We start from the raw sequence: 17641 nt of genomic DNA on the forward strand, positions 1-17641 counted from the left end.
GTGACAGTGTGGGGGTCACAGCAGCAGCATGTGACAGCTCACAGGACATTGCCACCCCTTGAGGGAAGTGTTCCCGTCTCAGATTCTTGCACTGCGGCCAGTGCTCTCGACCAGGCTGGCTGGGCATTTCTCTACGCTGCTTTCACTCCTGAAGCTGTCTTCTCAGCCCTGGAGCAGATGTTTGAGCCCTTGGGGCCGGCTGGGCTGGGCTGGGCGTGTGTGTGTGCGTGCGTGCGTGCGTGCGTGCGTCCTTACACAGCACATCTATTGCAGGTCAAGTACTCAGCACAGAGCCTGTGCGAGTACGTGAAGAGTGTTCAGGAAGACCCACAGGCCATGGACTGCCTCAGTGGAACCCTCCTGCAGATCTTCGAGGATAACCTTCTGAACGACAGGTAACGTGTATGCTTATGGGAGCTCGGCAGCAGAACGAGCCTGGTGGTCAGACTGCCATCAGTCTGTGTGGCCTGTGCTGGCTGCAACGTTTTCCCTGCTCTCTGGGTCTCACTCGTTTTCACGGGATTGTAAGGGAGAAGGGATGTGTGTGATGCCCCTGGCTAGCCCGTGACGTGAGGCCCTGGGACACAGTGAGGCTAAGGGTCTTCTAGTGCCCGGCCTGTGGCTGCCTCCGTGCACCTTTCCCAGCCTGTGCTTTGCACGGGGTGAAATTACATCTTGTCTAGATGCTGAAGTAAAGACAGTTCTGTGAGGAGGCAGGTCAAGCAGAATGCAGTTCCCCCTTCAGGAGATGCTTGCCATGGTGCTCCGTGAGGCCTGTCCCCCTTGGATGCTCACACCATCAGCATCTCGGCCACCACGTGCAGATTGTTTACGCCACGGCTGCCGTCTGGATGGGGCTCATGTTCCCAGGGTTAGACGTTTCAGTGCAAACGTGACCTGATGTGTAAAACATCTGGATCTGCCTTTTTGGGTACTGCCTTTACATGAGTGTGGACCCCATGGGCCTTTACCTCAGAATTGTGAGCGTTCCCGTGTAGCAGTGGCTTCTGTCCCTCCTCCTGTGTAGGGGTCAGCAGTGCTGTTTCTAAGAGGGATGTCCTGGCACGTGTGAGGGCCCAGCAGGGCTCTCCTGTCCCAGCTGTGTGACCATGGCTCCCGTCACGACAGGACCCAGCCAGCAGCAGCACAGCTCTCACGGACAGGAACCCAGACTCATTTTCTTTTCCTTTCTTTGTTGTAAATGGCTCTGTTGAAGGACAAACCAAACCCCAAACCAAACCTGTTGCTGTACAGTTGATTCTGACTCATAGTGACCCTACAAGACAGAATAGAACTGCCCCATAGGATTTCCAAGGAGTGTTTGGTAGATCCGAACTGCCAACCTTTTGGTTAGCAGCCATAGCTCTTAACCAGTGTGCCCCCAGGGTTCCATCGAGGTATAGGTCACATATAATAAACTAGACATAACGTGCACAATTTGGTAAGTCTTGACATAGTTAATATACCCTGAAACCATCTGTGCTAATGTGTCTCAGGTGATGCTGGACCCTGAGTGGACCTATGACCACAGGGCCTGTGGCTTGGTCTCACAGTGTATCTCCCCTCAGGGTGTCCGTGCCACTGCTGAAGACACTGGACCAGATGCTGGCCACCGGGTGCTTTGATGTCTTCACGGTGGTGGAGGAGTGAGTGCTGCCTCCCTGGCTGAGCTGCGGAAGCTCCTGGCTTAAGGGGCATGCAGTCAGGTCCCGAGACGAGAATGCTGGGTGGTAACTTCCCAGAGCAGGCGGGGTTCGTGTGTACACAGACTGCAAGTCCAGTACGCAAGCACTGGCTGCCACGATGAAATGGAGCAGGTGGGAAGTGGGGAGGTGGGTAGGTGCGGGTGGCCTTGCCTAGGGCGAGGGAGCAGGATCAGAGCCCCTGACTGGCAGCCCTGCAGAATGTGTATCTCTGCCGGACACTGTCCAGCTGCCCAAGGAAGAGTCAGCAGTTGAGAAGGGGACGGTCACTGGCCAAGGCTGCCCACCTGCCTCTGCCATGCAGGTGGCCGTGCAGACCAGGGACAGTGAATCTGCTCGCTCCCATGCTCCGGGCGTCTGGGGTTTGGGCACAGCATCACGTAGGTCACTGAGGATGTCCCCTGCCCGGCGACTGCAGCAGCCCTGGCACAACCACCCATGGGCTGCCACGCGTGTCGCACGTACCACGAAAGCATGTCTGAGTGGCTTGTGTTTCCTTCCAGCCACCCCTTTGCTGTGAAGTTGCTTGCACTTTGCAAGGAGGAAATCAGGAAATCCAAAGACATCCAGAAGCTTCGATCAAGCATCTCTGTGTGAGTGCCCCTGCCTGAGGCAGCAAAGATGGTACCCGGCCTCAGAGCAGCCAGGAGCCAAGGGCTGGGGGGCGGGGAGGGTGTTTCCAACAGGAACAGGTCAATCTGGCCTTCTGAGTCAGGCCCCACAGTGGGGGGGCAGGGGGCCAGAGGCATCGGGCTGTTGAGGGGGACTGGGGAGGAGGGACCTGTGTGGAGGCACCATCTTTTGAGGTGGGTTTCACAGAAATAGACTCCATTTCCTGATGCCCTGAGGCCAAGATGTGTTACTGATGGTGCTCTGACTTGCAGTCAGTTACCTCAACTGCCCTTCCTGAGGCCCGGCCTGGGTGGGGGTTGTCAGGTGAGAGCGAGGCTGGAGTGGGTGCCCTGTTGGTAGACCTCCTCCAGGCCCCTGAGCAGGTGTGTGCTCAGGGGTAACTCTTCTCCAGGAGTCTGCCCTTCCCAGGTCCCCCCTCGCTGCCCCCCTGGACACGGGGAAATTCTCAAACCACCGGCTTTGTGCCTGGTGAGGCCTGTGTGCTAACAGTATGAATGTCTTGGCTTCCTGCAGGTTTTGTGGAATGATTCCATTTCCAGGGGACGTGAGAAAGAAAGTGCTTCTGCAGTTGCTTCTTCTTCTCTGCCATCCGTTTCCCATCGTGAGTGTTCACATTTTTCGTGATGTACGACATGTGCATTGTAACAGGCGTGACACTGCCACAGAGACTTGAGAAGGGGTGTTTCACGTTAGGATGGTGTCAGGGTGGACACAGATGGCGACAGGCTGTGAGGTCACACAGAGCCCAGCTCTTTGACTTCTGTTCATGAGCACAGACTGTGTGGCAGCATGTTGCAGGAGTGGCCAGCACCGAGCACACGTCTGCTCACATCTCGGTGCAGAGCCGGCAGCTCGGCCATTGTGTGGTGTGATGGTTAATGTCACACCCCCAGATCTGAAAGCCTGACCACAGACTTCTGTTTCTGAGTGCTTTGGCTGGCTGTTGTATACACAGCCTTCTCACGTGTCCATAAAATTATTTAAATGCTTTGATACCTTAGATGGAGGTAGGCATCTGAAATCATACGATTGGGATGACCTAGAACTTGACCTCAGGTCCTTCATAAAAAGCGGGGCAGGTTATAGGGAGTGACCCATGGGCCACAGCCAAGTTTTGATTTTGAAACATGGCACTTCTAACGCCTGGGGTTTGGTTCTGCGGTCGTTTTTACATTTGCGTCTATGAAGACTTCTTAGAGGTATGTTAGCTCTGTGAATTGTCTAGTTGAGTGATAAGGGCCAGAACATCTGACAGTGGGGTCCTAGGAGCGGGGCTGGGTCTGCACGGGTCAGCAGGACCTGGCCCCTTCTCTGGACACGCGTGGCAGTTTAAAGTGGTTCGCCCTTGGTTTTAGCAGCGACAGTTGTGGAAACTACCTCCCAGGCACAAGATCGAAAACTCAAAAACATTCTTTAATGAGGGAGCATAGCACACACTTAGAGAAGGAACGCCGTTTTGGAGAACGACTATAAAAGAACCAAATCCTGAGTGGTTAGGATTTCCTTAGTTTTTACTCAATAATTAAACAGACTTCCCCAGTTTGCAAATGACTCAGATTTAAGAGATTCATCCAGAAATCGTTTAGAACTGGGGGGCATCATTTTTCTCCATGACTGTCACCCCACGTTAGCCCAGGTATCCTTCTAGGCCAGGATCTGAAGCCGACTCCCCCGTTAGCAGGCTGCATGGACGCACCGCTCCGAGTTGCTCCAGAGCCAGGTTCTAGGTGTCCTGCTCCTTGGGGCTGGGTCCTGCCCCCTTTCTCTGTGCTGCTGCCCGCAGGCACCCTCAGGAGTGTTTCCCTCTACTAACATCCTCCGGTTCTGTCCCAGATCCGGAACACCACGGCCAGCCACGTGTACGAAATGGTGCTCACCTTTGGTGAGGAGGTCACAGGTGCCGAGGCTCTGGACGAGGTCATAGCTGTGCTTGGTGACACAGTCTGGTGAGTCAGCATGGCCACCCAGGTCTCTCAGGATGTGTGTCACTCCCAGGCATTGGGTGAGTGGGACCTCACCTTTTCCACAAGGCTTACTTCCCGCCATCTTGGCCAACCTCGCAGACCACTCTGAGCTGCGGCCTCATGTGGGTGGCTCACCCTCCCCGCCCCTCTTGGCTCCTCCTGCTCTATGCAGATGAGCTTCCCATGTGGATGGCTCATACCCCCAACATGGGAGACTCCCCCCACGTGGATGACTCCCCCTGTGGATAACTGCCCATGTGGATGGCACACCCCCCTCCCCACCCCCTGCCCGTTTGGACAACTCACCACTGGAAGCTGCCTTAGACTCTTCATCCTCAATGGTCTTAAATGTCATGTGTTGTTCTCAACCTGGGGACTCAAGGCCACTCTTCTTTCTGTGATCATTTCTTCACCACTGTTTTTTCTGTTCTTTCTGGAACATCTGTGGGTTGGATATTGGGCCTCCAATGGGTCCTATAATTTTCCCATCTTTTCGCTTATTGTCTAATTCTTGGTCTTTCTGTTGTATTTTGGGGCTTTTTCTTCATCTTTATAGTCCATTCCTTTCACTGAATTCTCCTGTGGAGTATCCTGTTCTGCTTTGAGGACAGTGCGTTGTTTTTTTCTTCTGTTTCCTACATTCTCTGCTCAGCTGCTCTCTTCTTGTGTGTTGGCTCTTCTTCATCTGGATCTCTGAGTCCGCAGCTGCTCTGGTTAAATCCCTGCGGGGTACGCGTCTCCTGGGGGGTGGTGCCTGGGGGCCTCCCGCTCTGGTTAAATCCCTGCGGGGTACGCGTCTCCTGGGGGGTGGTGCCTGGGGGCCTCCCGCTCTGGTTAAATCCCTGCGGGGTACGCGTCTCCTGGGGGGGGGGTGCCTGGGGGCCTGCCGCTCTGGTTAAATCCCTGCGGGGTACGCGTCTCCTGGGGGGCGCGCCTGTGGGCCTCCCGCTCTGGTTAAATCCCTGCGGGGTACGCGTCTCCTGGTGGGGGGTGCCTGGGGGCCTCCTGCTCTGCCCACAGACTCTCAGCCCCACCTCACCCTGCTTCATGAGGGGGCACCAGCGCTCTGCACCCTTTTTTGCGGCTCTGTGAGGCCTTCAACACCCCCTTCAGGGTTTGGTCATCTCCTGACATCACAGGACATGGAGTTTTTCTCGTTCTCCTGTGTGTCTCCTTGTCTTGGGGATGGCTTTTTCAAGGAGAGGGACATCTTATACCCAGAAACCCCGCTGCGATTTCTTTTTAGTGTTAAGAAGCCTTGGGGTTTCTCACGTCAGAAGAGAAGCTTACCGAAATACTTAAAGAGTTCATGGCCAGTTTGGCTATGACCTGTGTTACACATGGCCACCGCTTCCTGTCTGGTTTCCAGGGCCTGGCAGCAGAGTCTGGGGTGGGCCTTGGTGACGGATGCCTTTTCTCTCCCCTCAGGGACGCAGAGCTCCCGCTGGTAAGGGAGCAGCGGAACCGCCTGTGCGACCTCCTCCAGGTACCCAGACCCCAGCTGGTTTCCAAGGTAACTGTGGGCTGTGCCACTGAGTGGCTCATTGGGGGTGGGAATCTGGCCCTCCCACAAGTGGCCTCCCAGTGCCATATAAGAAAGCACACAGGGCCACACACCCGACACCGTGCAGGTGGACCGCCTGAGTCCCAGTGTCTGAGACCCAGTCCTCGTGTCCTGCTCGCCCCAGAAGGCAAGCCTGAGGTGCCGTTGCTACAGTGTCTGCCTCGGTCGACGACTCTGGCACCATGCAGGCCTGGCATCCATGGCATCCACTCCCTCTTAGCACTTGGTGTAGTCTGTCTTCTCCGTTAGCTATTCGGCAGGTTGTGTGGTGGCTTCAGTTGTATTTCCTTGATGACAAGTGAGGTTGAGCGCCTTTTCATGTGTTTGCCATTCTGACACTCTTTCATTAAGTGCCTCTTCAAATCCTATGTCCATTTTTCTCAGGGTTGCCTGTCTTTTTATACTTTATTTGCAGGGTTTCTTTATGAGCCCATGTATTGCAGGTATCTTTTCTTACTCTAAGGATTATGCCTTTTCATTTTTTTAACAGTATCCTTTGATGAACAGAGGCTCTTAGATTTAATATATTCCAATTTATTCTTTTTTTTCTTTTTATTTAGTTCTGTGGGTCTTGTTTAAGAAAATACTGCCTACTCCAAGGTTATGCCAGTAGTCTCCTCTGTTTGTTTCCGAGGTTTTATTGTTTTACAAAACCTTTACATGTAGAGTTGTAACTGTCTGTAATTTATTTTTGTATGTGGTATGAGCAAGAGGTCCTTACTGATTCTCTGCCTGCTGGACCTGTCCGTTATTGATAGAAGGGTGTTGAAGTCTCCAGTTATAACAGAAGTTGTATAGTTTTACATTTTACATTTAGGTCTGTGATCCATTTTGGGTTAATTTTTGTGAGAGGTGTAAGCTCTGTGTCTAGATTCATTTTTATTTATTGATTTGTGCATGTGGATGCCCAGTTGTTTGACACTGTTTATTGAAAAGATTCCTTTCTCTGCTGAATTGCCCCTGCACTTCTATCAAAGATCAGTTGACCATATTTGTGTGGGTGTATTTCTAGGCTCTCTATTCAGTTCCACTGATGTATTTTTCTGTTCCTTCACCAATACCACACTGTCTCGATTCCTGTAACTTTGTAGTAAGTCTTGAAGTTGGGAAATACCAATTCTCCAATTTTGTTCTTCAATATTGTGGTGGGTATTCTGGATCTTTTGCCCTTCTATATAAACTTTAAAATCAGTTTGACAATACCCACATTAACAACTTGTTGGGACTTAGGTTGGAATTGTGTTGAACCTGTAGGTTAAGTTGAGAAGAACTGACATCTTAGTAAGTCTTCCTATCCATTTATGTCGATCATTGATTTCTCTGTCCTGTGGTTTTCCTCATATAGATCTTGTACATATTTTATTAGCTCTATACCTAATTATTTAAGTTCTTGGTGCTAATATAAATAGTACTGTTTTTCATTTCAGATTCCAGTTGTTCATTGCTAGGATATAGAAAGTAATTGGGCTTTTGTGTACTAACCTTATATACTGCAGCTTTGGCTATAGTTGCTTAGTAGTTCCAGAGTTCATCTGTTGACTCTTCGGGATTTTCTATACAGACAGCCCTATCATCTGTGAACACAGGTTTATTTCTTCCTTCCCAACCTATACACCTTTTATCTACTCTTCTTGTCTAACTGCATTCACTAGGACTTTGAGTACAATGTTGAAGAGGTGTAATGAGAGGTGACATCCTTGTTTCATTCCCCATCTTTGGGGAAAAGCTATTTTCTCACCTTTAGCGCGATGTTAGCTGTAGGTTTTTTGTGGATGTTCTTTATCAAGCTGACAATGTTCCTTTATTCCCGAGTGTGCTGAGAGTTTGTATCGCGAATGGATGCTGGGTTACATCCGATGCTTTTTCTGCATCTACCGAGATGATCGTGTGATTTATCTTCTTTAACCTGTGATATGATGGACTACATTGATTGTTAATGTGGAACCAGTCTGGAATACCTGGAATTCGTTTCGCTTGGTCATGGTGTATATTTCTTTTTATACATTGTTGCATTTGATTTACTAATATTTTGTTGAAGGTTTTACATCTATGTTCATGAGAGATACCAAAAAAAAAAAAACCAAACCCACTGCCGTCGAGTCGATTCCGACTCATAGCGACCCTATAGGACAGGGTAGAACTGCCCCGTAGAGTTTCCAGGGAGCGGCTGGTGGATTTGAACTGCCGACCTTTTGGTTAGCAGCCATGGCACTTAAACACTATGCTACCAGGGTTTCCTCATGAGATACCCAGTGGTCTGTAATTTTCCTTCCTAGTAATGTCTTTGTCTGGTTTTGGTATTAGGGTAATGCTGGCTTCACAGAGTGACATAGGGATTGTTTCCTTCTTTTACTCTTTTTTGTAAGAATTTGAGAAAGATTAGTTTCAAGTCTTCTTTAAATGTTTAGTAGAATTCACCAGTGAGGAACAACCAGAACGAAAATCATGAATGTACACACACTGTGAAGAATGTAACCAGTGCTAGTGAGCAACTTGTGTAGAAATTGTTGAATGGGAGCCTAAACTGCTGTGTAAACCTTCACTAAAAACACAAAATATTTTTTACAAAAACAATCAGTGAGACAGTCTGAGGATGGTGCTTTCTGTTTTGGAAGGTTATTAATTGTTGATTCAGAATTTTAATAGCTATAGGTCTATTCAGATATCTGTATCTTCTTATGTGGGTTTTGGTATGTTGTGTCTTCCAAGGAATTGGTTCATCTAACTTACCAAATGTGTGGGCATGGAGTTGTTAACTGTGCTCCTTTATTGTCCACAGGGTTAGCTGTAATGGTGACCTTTCTGTCATTTATAATATCAGTAATTTCTGTCTTCTCTCTCTTTTTCTTCATTAGCCTGGCTAGAGGTTTATCAATTTTATCAATCCTTTCAAAGAACCAGCTTTTGATTTTGTTGACTTCCCCATTGTTTTTCTGTTTTCAGTTTCAATGATTTCTGCTCTAATTTTTATTATTTCTTTTCTACTGCATGCTTTAGGTTTATATTAGTCTTTTTCAAGTTTCCTAAGGTGGAAGCTTGGATCACTGATTTCTGCTCTCTCTTCTAATACTCAGTGCTGTACATTTCCCTCTAAGCATTGCTTTCGCTGCATCCCATAAATTTCAGTAAGTTGTGTTTTCATTTTTATTTAGTTCAAATTATTTCTTAAGTTTGTCTTGAGACTTTTTCTTTGATCCATGTGTTATTTAGAAGTGTATTGTTTAATCTCCAAATATTCTGGTATTTTCAGCCACCTTTCTGTTATTGGTTTCTAGTTTAATTCCATTGTGTTCCAAAAGCATACTTTGTGTAATTTCTGTTCTTTTAAATTTGTTAACATGTGTTGTATGGTGCAGAATGTGGTCTGTCTTGGTGAATATTCCATGTGGGTTTGAAAAGAATGTGTATTCTGCTGTTGTTGGATGAAGCATTCTATAGATGTCAGTTAGATCCAGATGATTGATGGTCCTGTTCAATTATATCCTTACTGATTTTCTGTCTGCTGGTCCTGTCAGTTACTGATAGAGAGATTATCTTAGTCATCAGTGCTGCTATAACAGAAATACCACAAGTGGACGGCTTTAACAAAGAGAAATTTATTTTCTCACAGTCTAGTCAGCTAGAAGTCCAAATTCAAGGCATCAGCTCCAGGGGAAGGCTCTCTCTTTGTTGGCTCTGGATGAAGGTCTTTCTCGTCAATCTTCCCCTAGACTAGGAGCTTCTCTGCTAAGGAACCCCAGGTCTGAAGGACGCGCTCTGCTCCTGGTGCTTCTTTCTTGGTGGTACGAGGTCCCCAACTCTCCGCTTCCTTCCCTTTCCTTTTCTCTCTTGAAAGATAAAAGGTGGTGCAGGCCACGTCCCAGGGGAACTTTCTACCGTGGTTCGGGGAGGTGACCTGAGTAAGGGTGGTGTTAAAATCCCACCCTAATCCTCTCAACATAAAATTACAGTCACAAAATGGAGGACAACCACACAATACTGGGAATCATGGCCTAACCCAGCTGATACACTCATTTTTGGGGGACATAATTCAATCCATGACAGGGGTGTTGAGGTCTCCGCCTAATAACAGTGGATTTGTCTATTTCTCTTTGCAGTTGTATCAGTTTCTGTGGCACACACCTTGACGCCCTTCTGTTAGGCATGTATGCGTCCAGGGTTGCTACGTCTTTTTGGAGAACTGATCCCTTTATCGTTATATAGGGCCCCTCTTTATTCCTGATTGACACAGTGGCTGCAACAAGAGCTCAGGTATAACGACGATTGTAAGGGTAGCGCAGGACCAGGCAGTGTTTCGTTCTGTTGTGTGTAGGGTCGCTGTGAGTTGGAACCGACTCAACGGCACCTAACAACCGTCCCTGATAATTCCCTTGCTCTGAAATCTGCTTTGTCTGAAATTCATACAGCTACTCCAGCTTTCTTTTGATTAGTAAATTAGCGTGGTACAGCTTTCTCCAGCCCTTTAGTTTTAATCTGTTGTTGTTGTCAGGTGCCTGCTGGGTAGACTCGAACCACCAGCCTTTCACAGTTAGCGGCCAAGCGCCTCACTCTTCACACCATCGGGGCTCCTTTTAATCTATCTGTGTGTAGATTTACAGTGGGTTTCTTGTAGGCAACACATAGTTGGGTCTACTCTGAGAGTTTATGACTTTAATTGGTATATTGAGACTATTCACATTTAAAGTGATTATTAATATAGTTGAATTAACATCGACCATATTTGTTACTATTTTCTACTCATTGCTCCCCTCTTTTTTTTCTGTTGTTTTGTCCTCCGTTCTTTTTTTTTGCCTTCTCTGGTTTTAATTGGTCCCTTTTGTATGATTCCATTGGTGTGATCTCTGTAAGATGTCAACTATACTTAGAGAAAACTTTTTTAGTGGTTGCCCTAGAGTTTGTAACATACGTTCACAACCAACCTAAGCCCACTTTCAGATAACACGATACTGCTTCACAGGTGGCACACGCGTCTTAGAGCAGTTCCAGCCCTCCTTCCTGCCCTTGTCACGTTGCTGTCATACATTTCACTTATCTGGTATATTGGATAATCAATCCAGTATATTGTTGCTGTTACTTTACAGAAACTGTTATCTGTTAGATCAGTTAAGAACAAGAAGTTATTTTACCTCCATTGATTCATTTTGGACGCTCTTCCTTTATGTAGATCCGAGTTTCTGACCTATTATTATGTTCCTTCTCTCTAAAGAATGTCTTCTAACATTTTCTGCAAGGCAGGTCTAGTGGACACAATTTCCAGTTTTTGTTTGAGAAGTCCTTTATTTCTCCTTCACTTTTGAGGAATAGTTTTGCAGGGTACAGACTTCTAGGTTAGTGGCTTTTTTTCTTTTAACACTTTATAAGTATTTCATTTCAGTTCCTTTGCTTGCACAGTTTCTGTAGTCTAATGTAATCTTATCTTTGTTCCTTTGCAGGTGAGGTGTTTTTTTAACTTTAGGTCCTTTGAAGATTTTTTCTTTGTCTTTGCTTTTCTGCAGTTTGAATATAATATACCTACGTGTAGATTTTTTTGGTATTTTTTAACCTGTTTGATGTTCTCTGAGCTTCCAGGATCTGTGGTTTGATGTCTGTTAACAATTTTGGAAGTTTGTCAGCCATTATTACTTCAAAGATTTCTTCTGTTCCTTTCTCTCTTTTGTGTCCTTCTAGTATTCCCGTTACAAATGTTACACCTTTTTTAACTGACCCACAGTTCTTGGATATTTTGTTCAACTTTTTTTTTTCAAGTCTTTGGGAAGTTTCCCGTGACATATCTTTACTTATATTACCCATCTGTCTTGTGTGTTGTGTACTTTTTTTCCGTTGGAGCCCTTAGCATGCTAATCACAATTATTTTAAATTCCTGGCCTGATCACTCCAGCATCTCTGTCATAGCTGAGTCTGGTTCTGATGCTTGTCTTGTCTCTTTAGACTATGTCTTTTTGCTTGTAATTTTTTGTTGAAAGCTGGACATAATGTGTCAAGTTAGAAACTGAGGTACTTTCAGTTGTAATCCCGTGTAAAGCCCTGTTGATGTGGTAGTAAGACAGGGGTGAAGGGGGAAGGGGTAAGTGTCTTACGATTCTGTGAACAGGTCTCTCTCAGTCTTTTTCCCCCACCTCTTAGGTGAAACAGGAGGGCTAGAGTTGAGTATTTCCCTCCTCCATGTTGGTTAGGCTCTGGTAAGGTAGTTTCCCTTGGTATCCTGTTGTCATGGAGAGCAGGGTACTATTTCAGATGGCTACTTTTCCCTCCTTCTGCTGGTAGGGCTTCTGGAGGTAAAACTTAAGAATATACACCCCCTTCTTAAGGCTGGGCCCCCAAAAGTTTACTTTCTCAAGCTGGTCCATACTCAGTCCCCAGCAACCAGTCAGTTTCCCTTTAAGTACTCCTAGCTGGTGCCGTGTCCACTGGCGGTATTTCTCTCAGTGAGCGGTGATCCTCTCTACCAGCCTGCCTGTCTTTCCAGTTTTCAGGACAGAGTTTTTCCCTGTTACCTTAATTATCTGATCTAAGAAAAGCTGTTGATTTTCAGCTTTTCCTTTTTTTTCTTATCATGAATATGGGGATGGTGGCTTCTAAGCTCTTTACGAGCTGGACTGCAAATTGGGAGTCCTCTTCTTGTTTCTTGCTTTCTAACTCAACATCAAGCTTCTGAGCTTAATGTTTTTTTTTACAATTTTTATTAGAAAAATGTCCAAGCATATGTAAATGAAAGAGAACATTGTCCCAAGCCTCTCACCCTGGCTCCCTGAAGCAGCAACATCCCTGATGGTTAGCAGCACATGGTGACACTGGGGTCACAGTTGCACTCACACCTGTCAGCCATGTTTGCATTTGGCCAGGTGGCTTCAGGTGACCACAATGTCCAGGGAAATGGTGGTTCAAAATGCAGTTTCCTGCCAGGATATCAATTGTCCATTTCAGTTCTTACCACAGGGGCCAGAGGGGGCTGGGGTCCCTGGCAGCCACGAGATGGGGGATATTCCTGAGTGGCCCTGACCCTTGTGTCTCTTCCGCAGCCCAGTCCCCGCTGAAGTGGTGTCCTGGGAGTTGGACCCCTTGATCCACTCCCACCTGGTGCAGAAGGCCCAAGATGTCCTGCTTCTGAGGAGGGAGGAGCCAGGTGCCGGTGGTCAGCATGCAGAGGCTGGGCAGCAGCATGGGCCGTGCTCCAGCTCACACAGAGGCCAAGACTCTGCATCAGTAACCACGACAGCAGTTTTCCCTCATGGGCTCCCTGCACTCCAGTGTCCTGAACTATAGATGCTTTTGCCTTCACTGGAAACACAAGTGTGCCCCTATAAAATCATGTATTAAGCAGCATCTCCTTTGTCCATTTCTGACTCTGGTGCCTGGGGACAGCCTTGTGCAGGTGGGCTGGGAGGGCTTATTCCTCCTGCCTGCAGGCTGCTGTCCCCAAACCACTCACTCTTCAGCCCTCAAAAGAGAAAGTCTGCATTATACATTTGGATGGTTTTAACTTTATAAATTTTTATTTCATTAAATCCTAAAACACGGCTCCTTTGCTGAAATAAAGGCAGTTTTCCATTTTAGATGAAAAGACTAGCAGAGTCCCTTGACTGGTTGAAGTCACAAGTGCTGGGGCTGAGGTGGCCAGGCAGCCTGCATCCAGGGTCAGCTCTGGATCATTGAGGAGGCCGGGAGACCACGGCCACACCAGTGGGGAAAGGCTCACCTCCTGCAGGGCCAAGTCCAAGTAGCTGGAGCGCATCCTTCAGAGGACGAATGTCCATGGAGGGCCGGAGTACACTGGAAATTCCCAAACGCTCACTGGAGACACCACAGCAAACCGTGGGAGGATGAGGTGCATCCCCATAGATGGCAGGACCCTTTGCTGCAGCAAATCAAATAAGCGACTTTTGAGAAGTAAGAGAATGAGTTGTTTTCAGTGTAATCAAAGCTGCGTTAAGTGTCCACAAACAATTCCAGAGAAATGGCCTTTCTGAGGCATGGGGATAGGCTGATTCACCACCCAGGCCGATCAGGGACTCTGTAGTGAAGCACTGTCCAGTGCTGGCCTAACACACTTCAATCCAAGTAAAACTAAGCAGCTCTGGGAGGGAATGTTGAACAAAGAAAGGAATAAATAAACACCAGCTGTGTAAGCAAAAAGAATAATGTCAAATACGTGAATTGTTTAGAAGCATGTAGAGTTTTAAAAGATAGACAATAATAGAGTTTTAAAAGATAGACAATAGTAGCATATAAATTAGGGGCAGAGATAGTGACTGGAGTTAAAGGATCTCAAGTTCTTATATTGTCTGGAGTGTGGTGCAGATAACTGAACTTTCAACTTTACTGGCTGTGCATGTTGACGTATTTAGGGTAACCAAAAAAAGTTAATACATGGAGAACGTAACTTATAATCCAGTAGCAGAGAAATGGAATGAGAGAGAAAAACTAGCAAAAAACGCAAGAATGGCAAGAGAATGATGCAAAAGTAGGACAAGCAGCAAAAAAATAAGTATATTAGTACAGAGAATAAATGTAAATGGATTCAATTCTCCAGTTAAAGGACAAAGACTGTTAGATTGGACAAGAAATAAAATAGAGCTGTGTGCATTTACAAGTGACACACCTAAAACAAAGACACAAAGTCAAGGAAGGGAAAAAGATACAAATACTAACCTAAAGAAAGCTGGCCTGGGATCATTAAAATAGTGGGTTCTACCGGTTAATATTTAACACGGTAGGCTTTAAAACAAAAGCATTATTAGAAATAGAGAATATTACATGATAGTAAAAGGTTCTATTCACCAGGGAGACGACAGACCTTCCCTACTGTTGTATGTACCTAGTAACAGAGTGTCAGAATATACGAAAGCAAACAATCCAGAAGACACTGATAAATCTGCCACCATAATATAGTAAAGTCAACATACTTAAAATTAAGTAAGGACATGGCTGAAAAAGAAAAGCCTTGATCTAAAGAAAACAGATAGGGTACAGACCCCAAATGACTGTGTGTGTGTGTGTGTGTAAAACTGTATAACAGGAAAAAATGTGTGATCTATGCCTATATATCTAGTTTATCCGTATTTTTGGAACTTTAAGAACACACAAGCTCTTCTTTAAAAAATGTGATTTAAAAATAAATTATAATGAAAATTGGTGAAGATCCTGTGAATCACAATAGACAGAATTCACCTAAAGTGGTGCTTAAAGGACTCTGAGACCCTAAATGATGTATTAGAAAAGAAGAAAGACTAAAAACTAATGAACTAAACATATAAGGTAACAAGTAAGAAGAAACTTAAGAGTAGAGAAGAATAATTGTAAGAGTAGAATTTATAAAATAGAAATGAAGTCTGAAAGAAGACCGACAAACCCAAAAGGTGGTTCAGGAAAAAGACGACTGAAGTAGCCATGCTACTGGCAAGAACCACCAAGAAAAAAGGTAGTGCGCAAATGAACGACGCGAGCAATGAAAAGGAAGATACGGCTGCAGGTGTTGCAGACATTTTTTATGAAGAAGCTTTACACTGGATGGATATGTGGAAACATGAAATTAATAAACTTCTGAAAATATTCAATTTACCAAAATTTACTCGAGAAGAAACAGGTAACCTGAATAGTCTTCATAATCATTAAAGAAATGGAATCAGTAGTTAAAACTCTTCCCATAAACAAATACCAGGCCTAGGCAGTTTTCTAAGGAGGGCCTACCAAATTTTCAAGAAACAAACAGTCCCAATCTTACACACAGTCTGCTAGAGAATGTAAAGGGGAGATATACTCTCTAACTCATACCACATGGCTAGCATAACCCTGATGACAAAACCAGACAGCATAGGAAAGCAGAATGACAGTGCAATCTTGACACAAACACAGATGCAGAAATACTGCAAAAACAGTCAAGTTGGGTTTATGTTAGGAAATCAAGGTTGGTTTAGCATTTGAAAATCTGTTTGTATATGTCTATTTGATGAAAGACTCATATCCAGAATATATAAAGCACTCTTAACAAATCCCTGGTGACACAGTGGTTAAGAGCTGTGGCTGCTAACCGGAAGGTTGGCAGTTTGAATCTACCAGGTGCTCCTTGGAAACCCTATGGGGCAGTTCTCCTCTGTCGCATAGGGTTGCTATGAGTCAGAATTGACTCAACGGCAACAAGTTTAGTTTTTTGAGTTTTTCTCACAAATCAATGAACAAGACACACCTCAATTTAAAATTGGGCAAGATGTGAGCACTTCATAAAGAAGGCATCCCAGGGGACAGTAAGCATATGTGATGGTGTTCAACATATAAAATGGTGGGGGGCACAAGGCATCTTGCTGGAGAAAAGGAACTGCTCTGTGTCTTAGTCTCTGGGATTATGCATGTATTATGTACAGATGCATACATACACATGCATATGTACAGGTGTATATGTACACGTATATGTGTGTATGAACACATCCACCACTCGTCTGTCAGTTTGTCTACAAAGAAGACCGGTTAATAGCTCTGTTATTCAAATGTATGCATCAACCACTAAGGCCAAAGATGAAGAAATAAGATTTTTACCAACTTCTACAGCCTGAAGTAGATCAAACATGCAATCAAGATGCACTGATAATTACTGGTGATTGGAATGGGAAAGCTGGAAACAAAGAAGAAAGGCTGATAGTTGGAAAATATGACCTTAGTAATAAAAATGACACAGGAGACCAAATTTTGCAAGACCAATGACTTATTCATTGGAAACACCTTTTTTCAACAACAGAAACGGCAGCTATATACATGGACCTTGCCAGATGGGAAACACAGGAATCAAACTGACTACATCTATGGAAAGAAAAGACGGAGAAGCTCAGTATGTATCATCAGTACGAACAAGGCTACGGGCCAACTGTGGAACAGACCACCAACTGCTCATATGCAAGTTCAAGATCAAGCTGAAGAAAATTAAAACAAGTCCATGGGAGCCAAAATACAAGCTTGAGTGTATCTCACTGAATTTAGAGACCATCTCAAGAAGAGAGATGACGCACTGAACACTAATGACCGAAGACCAGACAAGTTGTGGGATGACATTAAGGACATCAAAAGAAAAACACCAAAATGGATATCAGAAAAGACTACGAAACTTGCTTTTAAAACATAGAGAAGCTAAAGCGAAAGGGAAGAAATGGTGAAGTAAGAGAGCTGAACAGAAGACTTCAAAGGTCAGTTCAAGGAGACAAAGTATTATGAAACATGCAAAGACCTGCAGTTAGAAAACCAAAAGGGAAGAACACGCTTAGCATTTCTCAAGCTGAGAGAGCTGAAAAAAACATTCAAACCTTGAGTTCTAATACTAGAGGATTCTATGGGCAAAAAATTGGATGACACAGGAACCAACAAAAGAAGAGTCACACAGAGTCACTGTACAAAAAACAATTGGTCTATTTTCAACTATTTCAGGAGGTAGCACATGATCAAGAATTGATGGTACTGAAGGAAAGAGGTCCAAGCTGCACTGAAGGCACGGGTGAAAAACAAGGCTCCAGGAATTGATGGAATACTGATTGAGATGTTTCAGCAGATGGATGCAATGCTGGAAGCACTCACTTGTCAATGCCAGGAAATTTGGAAGACAGCTACCTGACCAACTGCCTAGAAAGGAACTGTATTCATGCCCTTTCCAAAGAAAGGTGATCCAACAGAATGTGTACATTATCAAACGAATATCACACACAAGTAAAATTTTGCTGAAGACAATTCAAAAATGATTGCAGCAGTATATCAACAGGGAACAGCCAGAAATTCAAGCTGGATTCAGAAGAGGACAT

The 17641-nt window shown here is 45.4% G+C and overlaps 2 protein-coding genes across 6 annotated transcripts in view; one reads left to right on the plus strand and one right to left on the minus strand.

Moving 5' to 3' along the window:
• TBCD (tubulin folding cofactor D) overlaps window positions 1-13235 on the plus strand; it is a 176107-nt gene extending 162872 nt beyond the window's left edge. For both annotated transcript variants that reach the window (XM_049859168.1, XM_049859170.1), the window contains exons 34-40: window positions 274-395; window positions 1569-1646; window positions 2207-2296; window positions 2850-2937; window positions 4170-4282; window positions 5729-5813; window positions 12884-13235. In XM_049859168.1, the coding sequence (XP_049715125.1) occupies window positions 274-395; window positions 1569-1646; window positions 2207-2296; window positions 2850-2937; window positions 4170-4282; window positions 5729-5813; window positions 12884-12898 (591 nt within the window). In that variant the 3' untranslated portion in view covers window positions 12899-13235. The remainder of the gene's footprint in view (window positions 1-273; window positions 396-1568; window positions 1647-2206; window positions 2297-2849; window positions 2938-4169; window positions 4283-5728; window positions 5814-12883) is intronic.
• Window positions 13236-13335: 100 nt separating this feature from the next.
• B3GNTL1 (UDP-GlcNAc:betaGal beta-1,3-N-acetylglucosaminyltransferase like 1) overlaps window positions 13336-17641 on the minus strand; it is a 186135-nt gene continuing 181829 nt past the window's right edge. For all 4 annotated transcript variants that reach the window (XM_049859178.1, XM_049859177.1, XM_049859176.1 and 1 more), the window contains one exon: window positions 13336-13719. The gene's annotated coding sequence lies outside the window, so the exon portion shown is untranslated. The remainder of the gene's footprint in view (window positions 13720-17641) is intronic.

The sequence above is a fragment of the Elephas maximus genome, chromosome 19, assembly GCF_024166365.1.
Source record: "Elephas maximus indicus isolate mEleMax1 chromosome 19, mEleMax1 primary haplotype, whole genome shotgun sequence".
In the NCBI taxonomy this organism is placed as follows: domain Eukaryota; kingdom Metazoa; phylum Chordata; class Mammalia; order Proboscidea; family Elephantidae; genus Elephas; species Elephas maximus.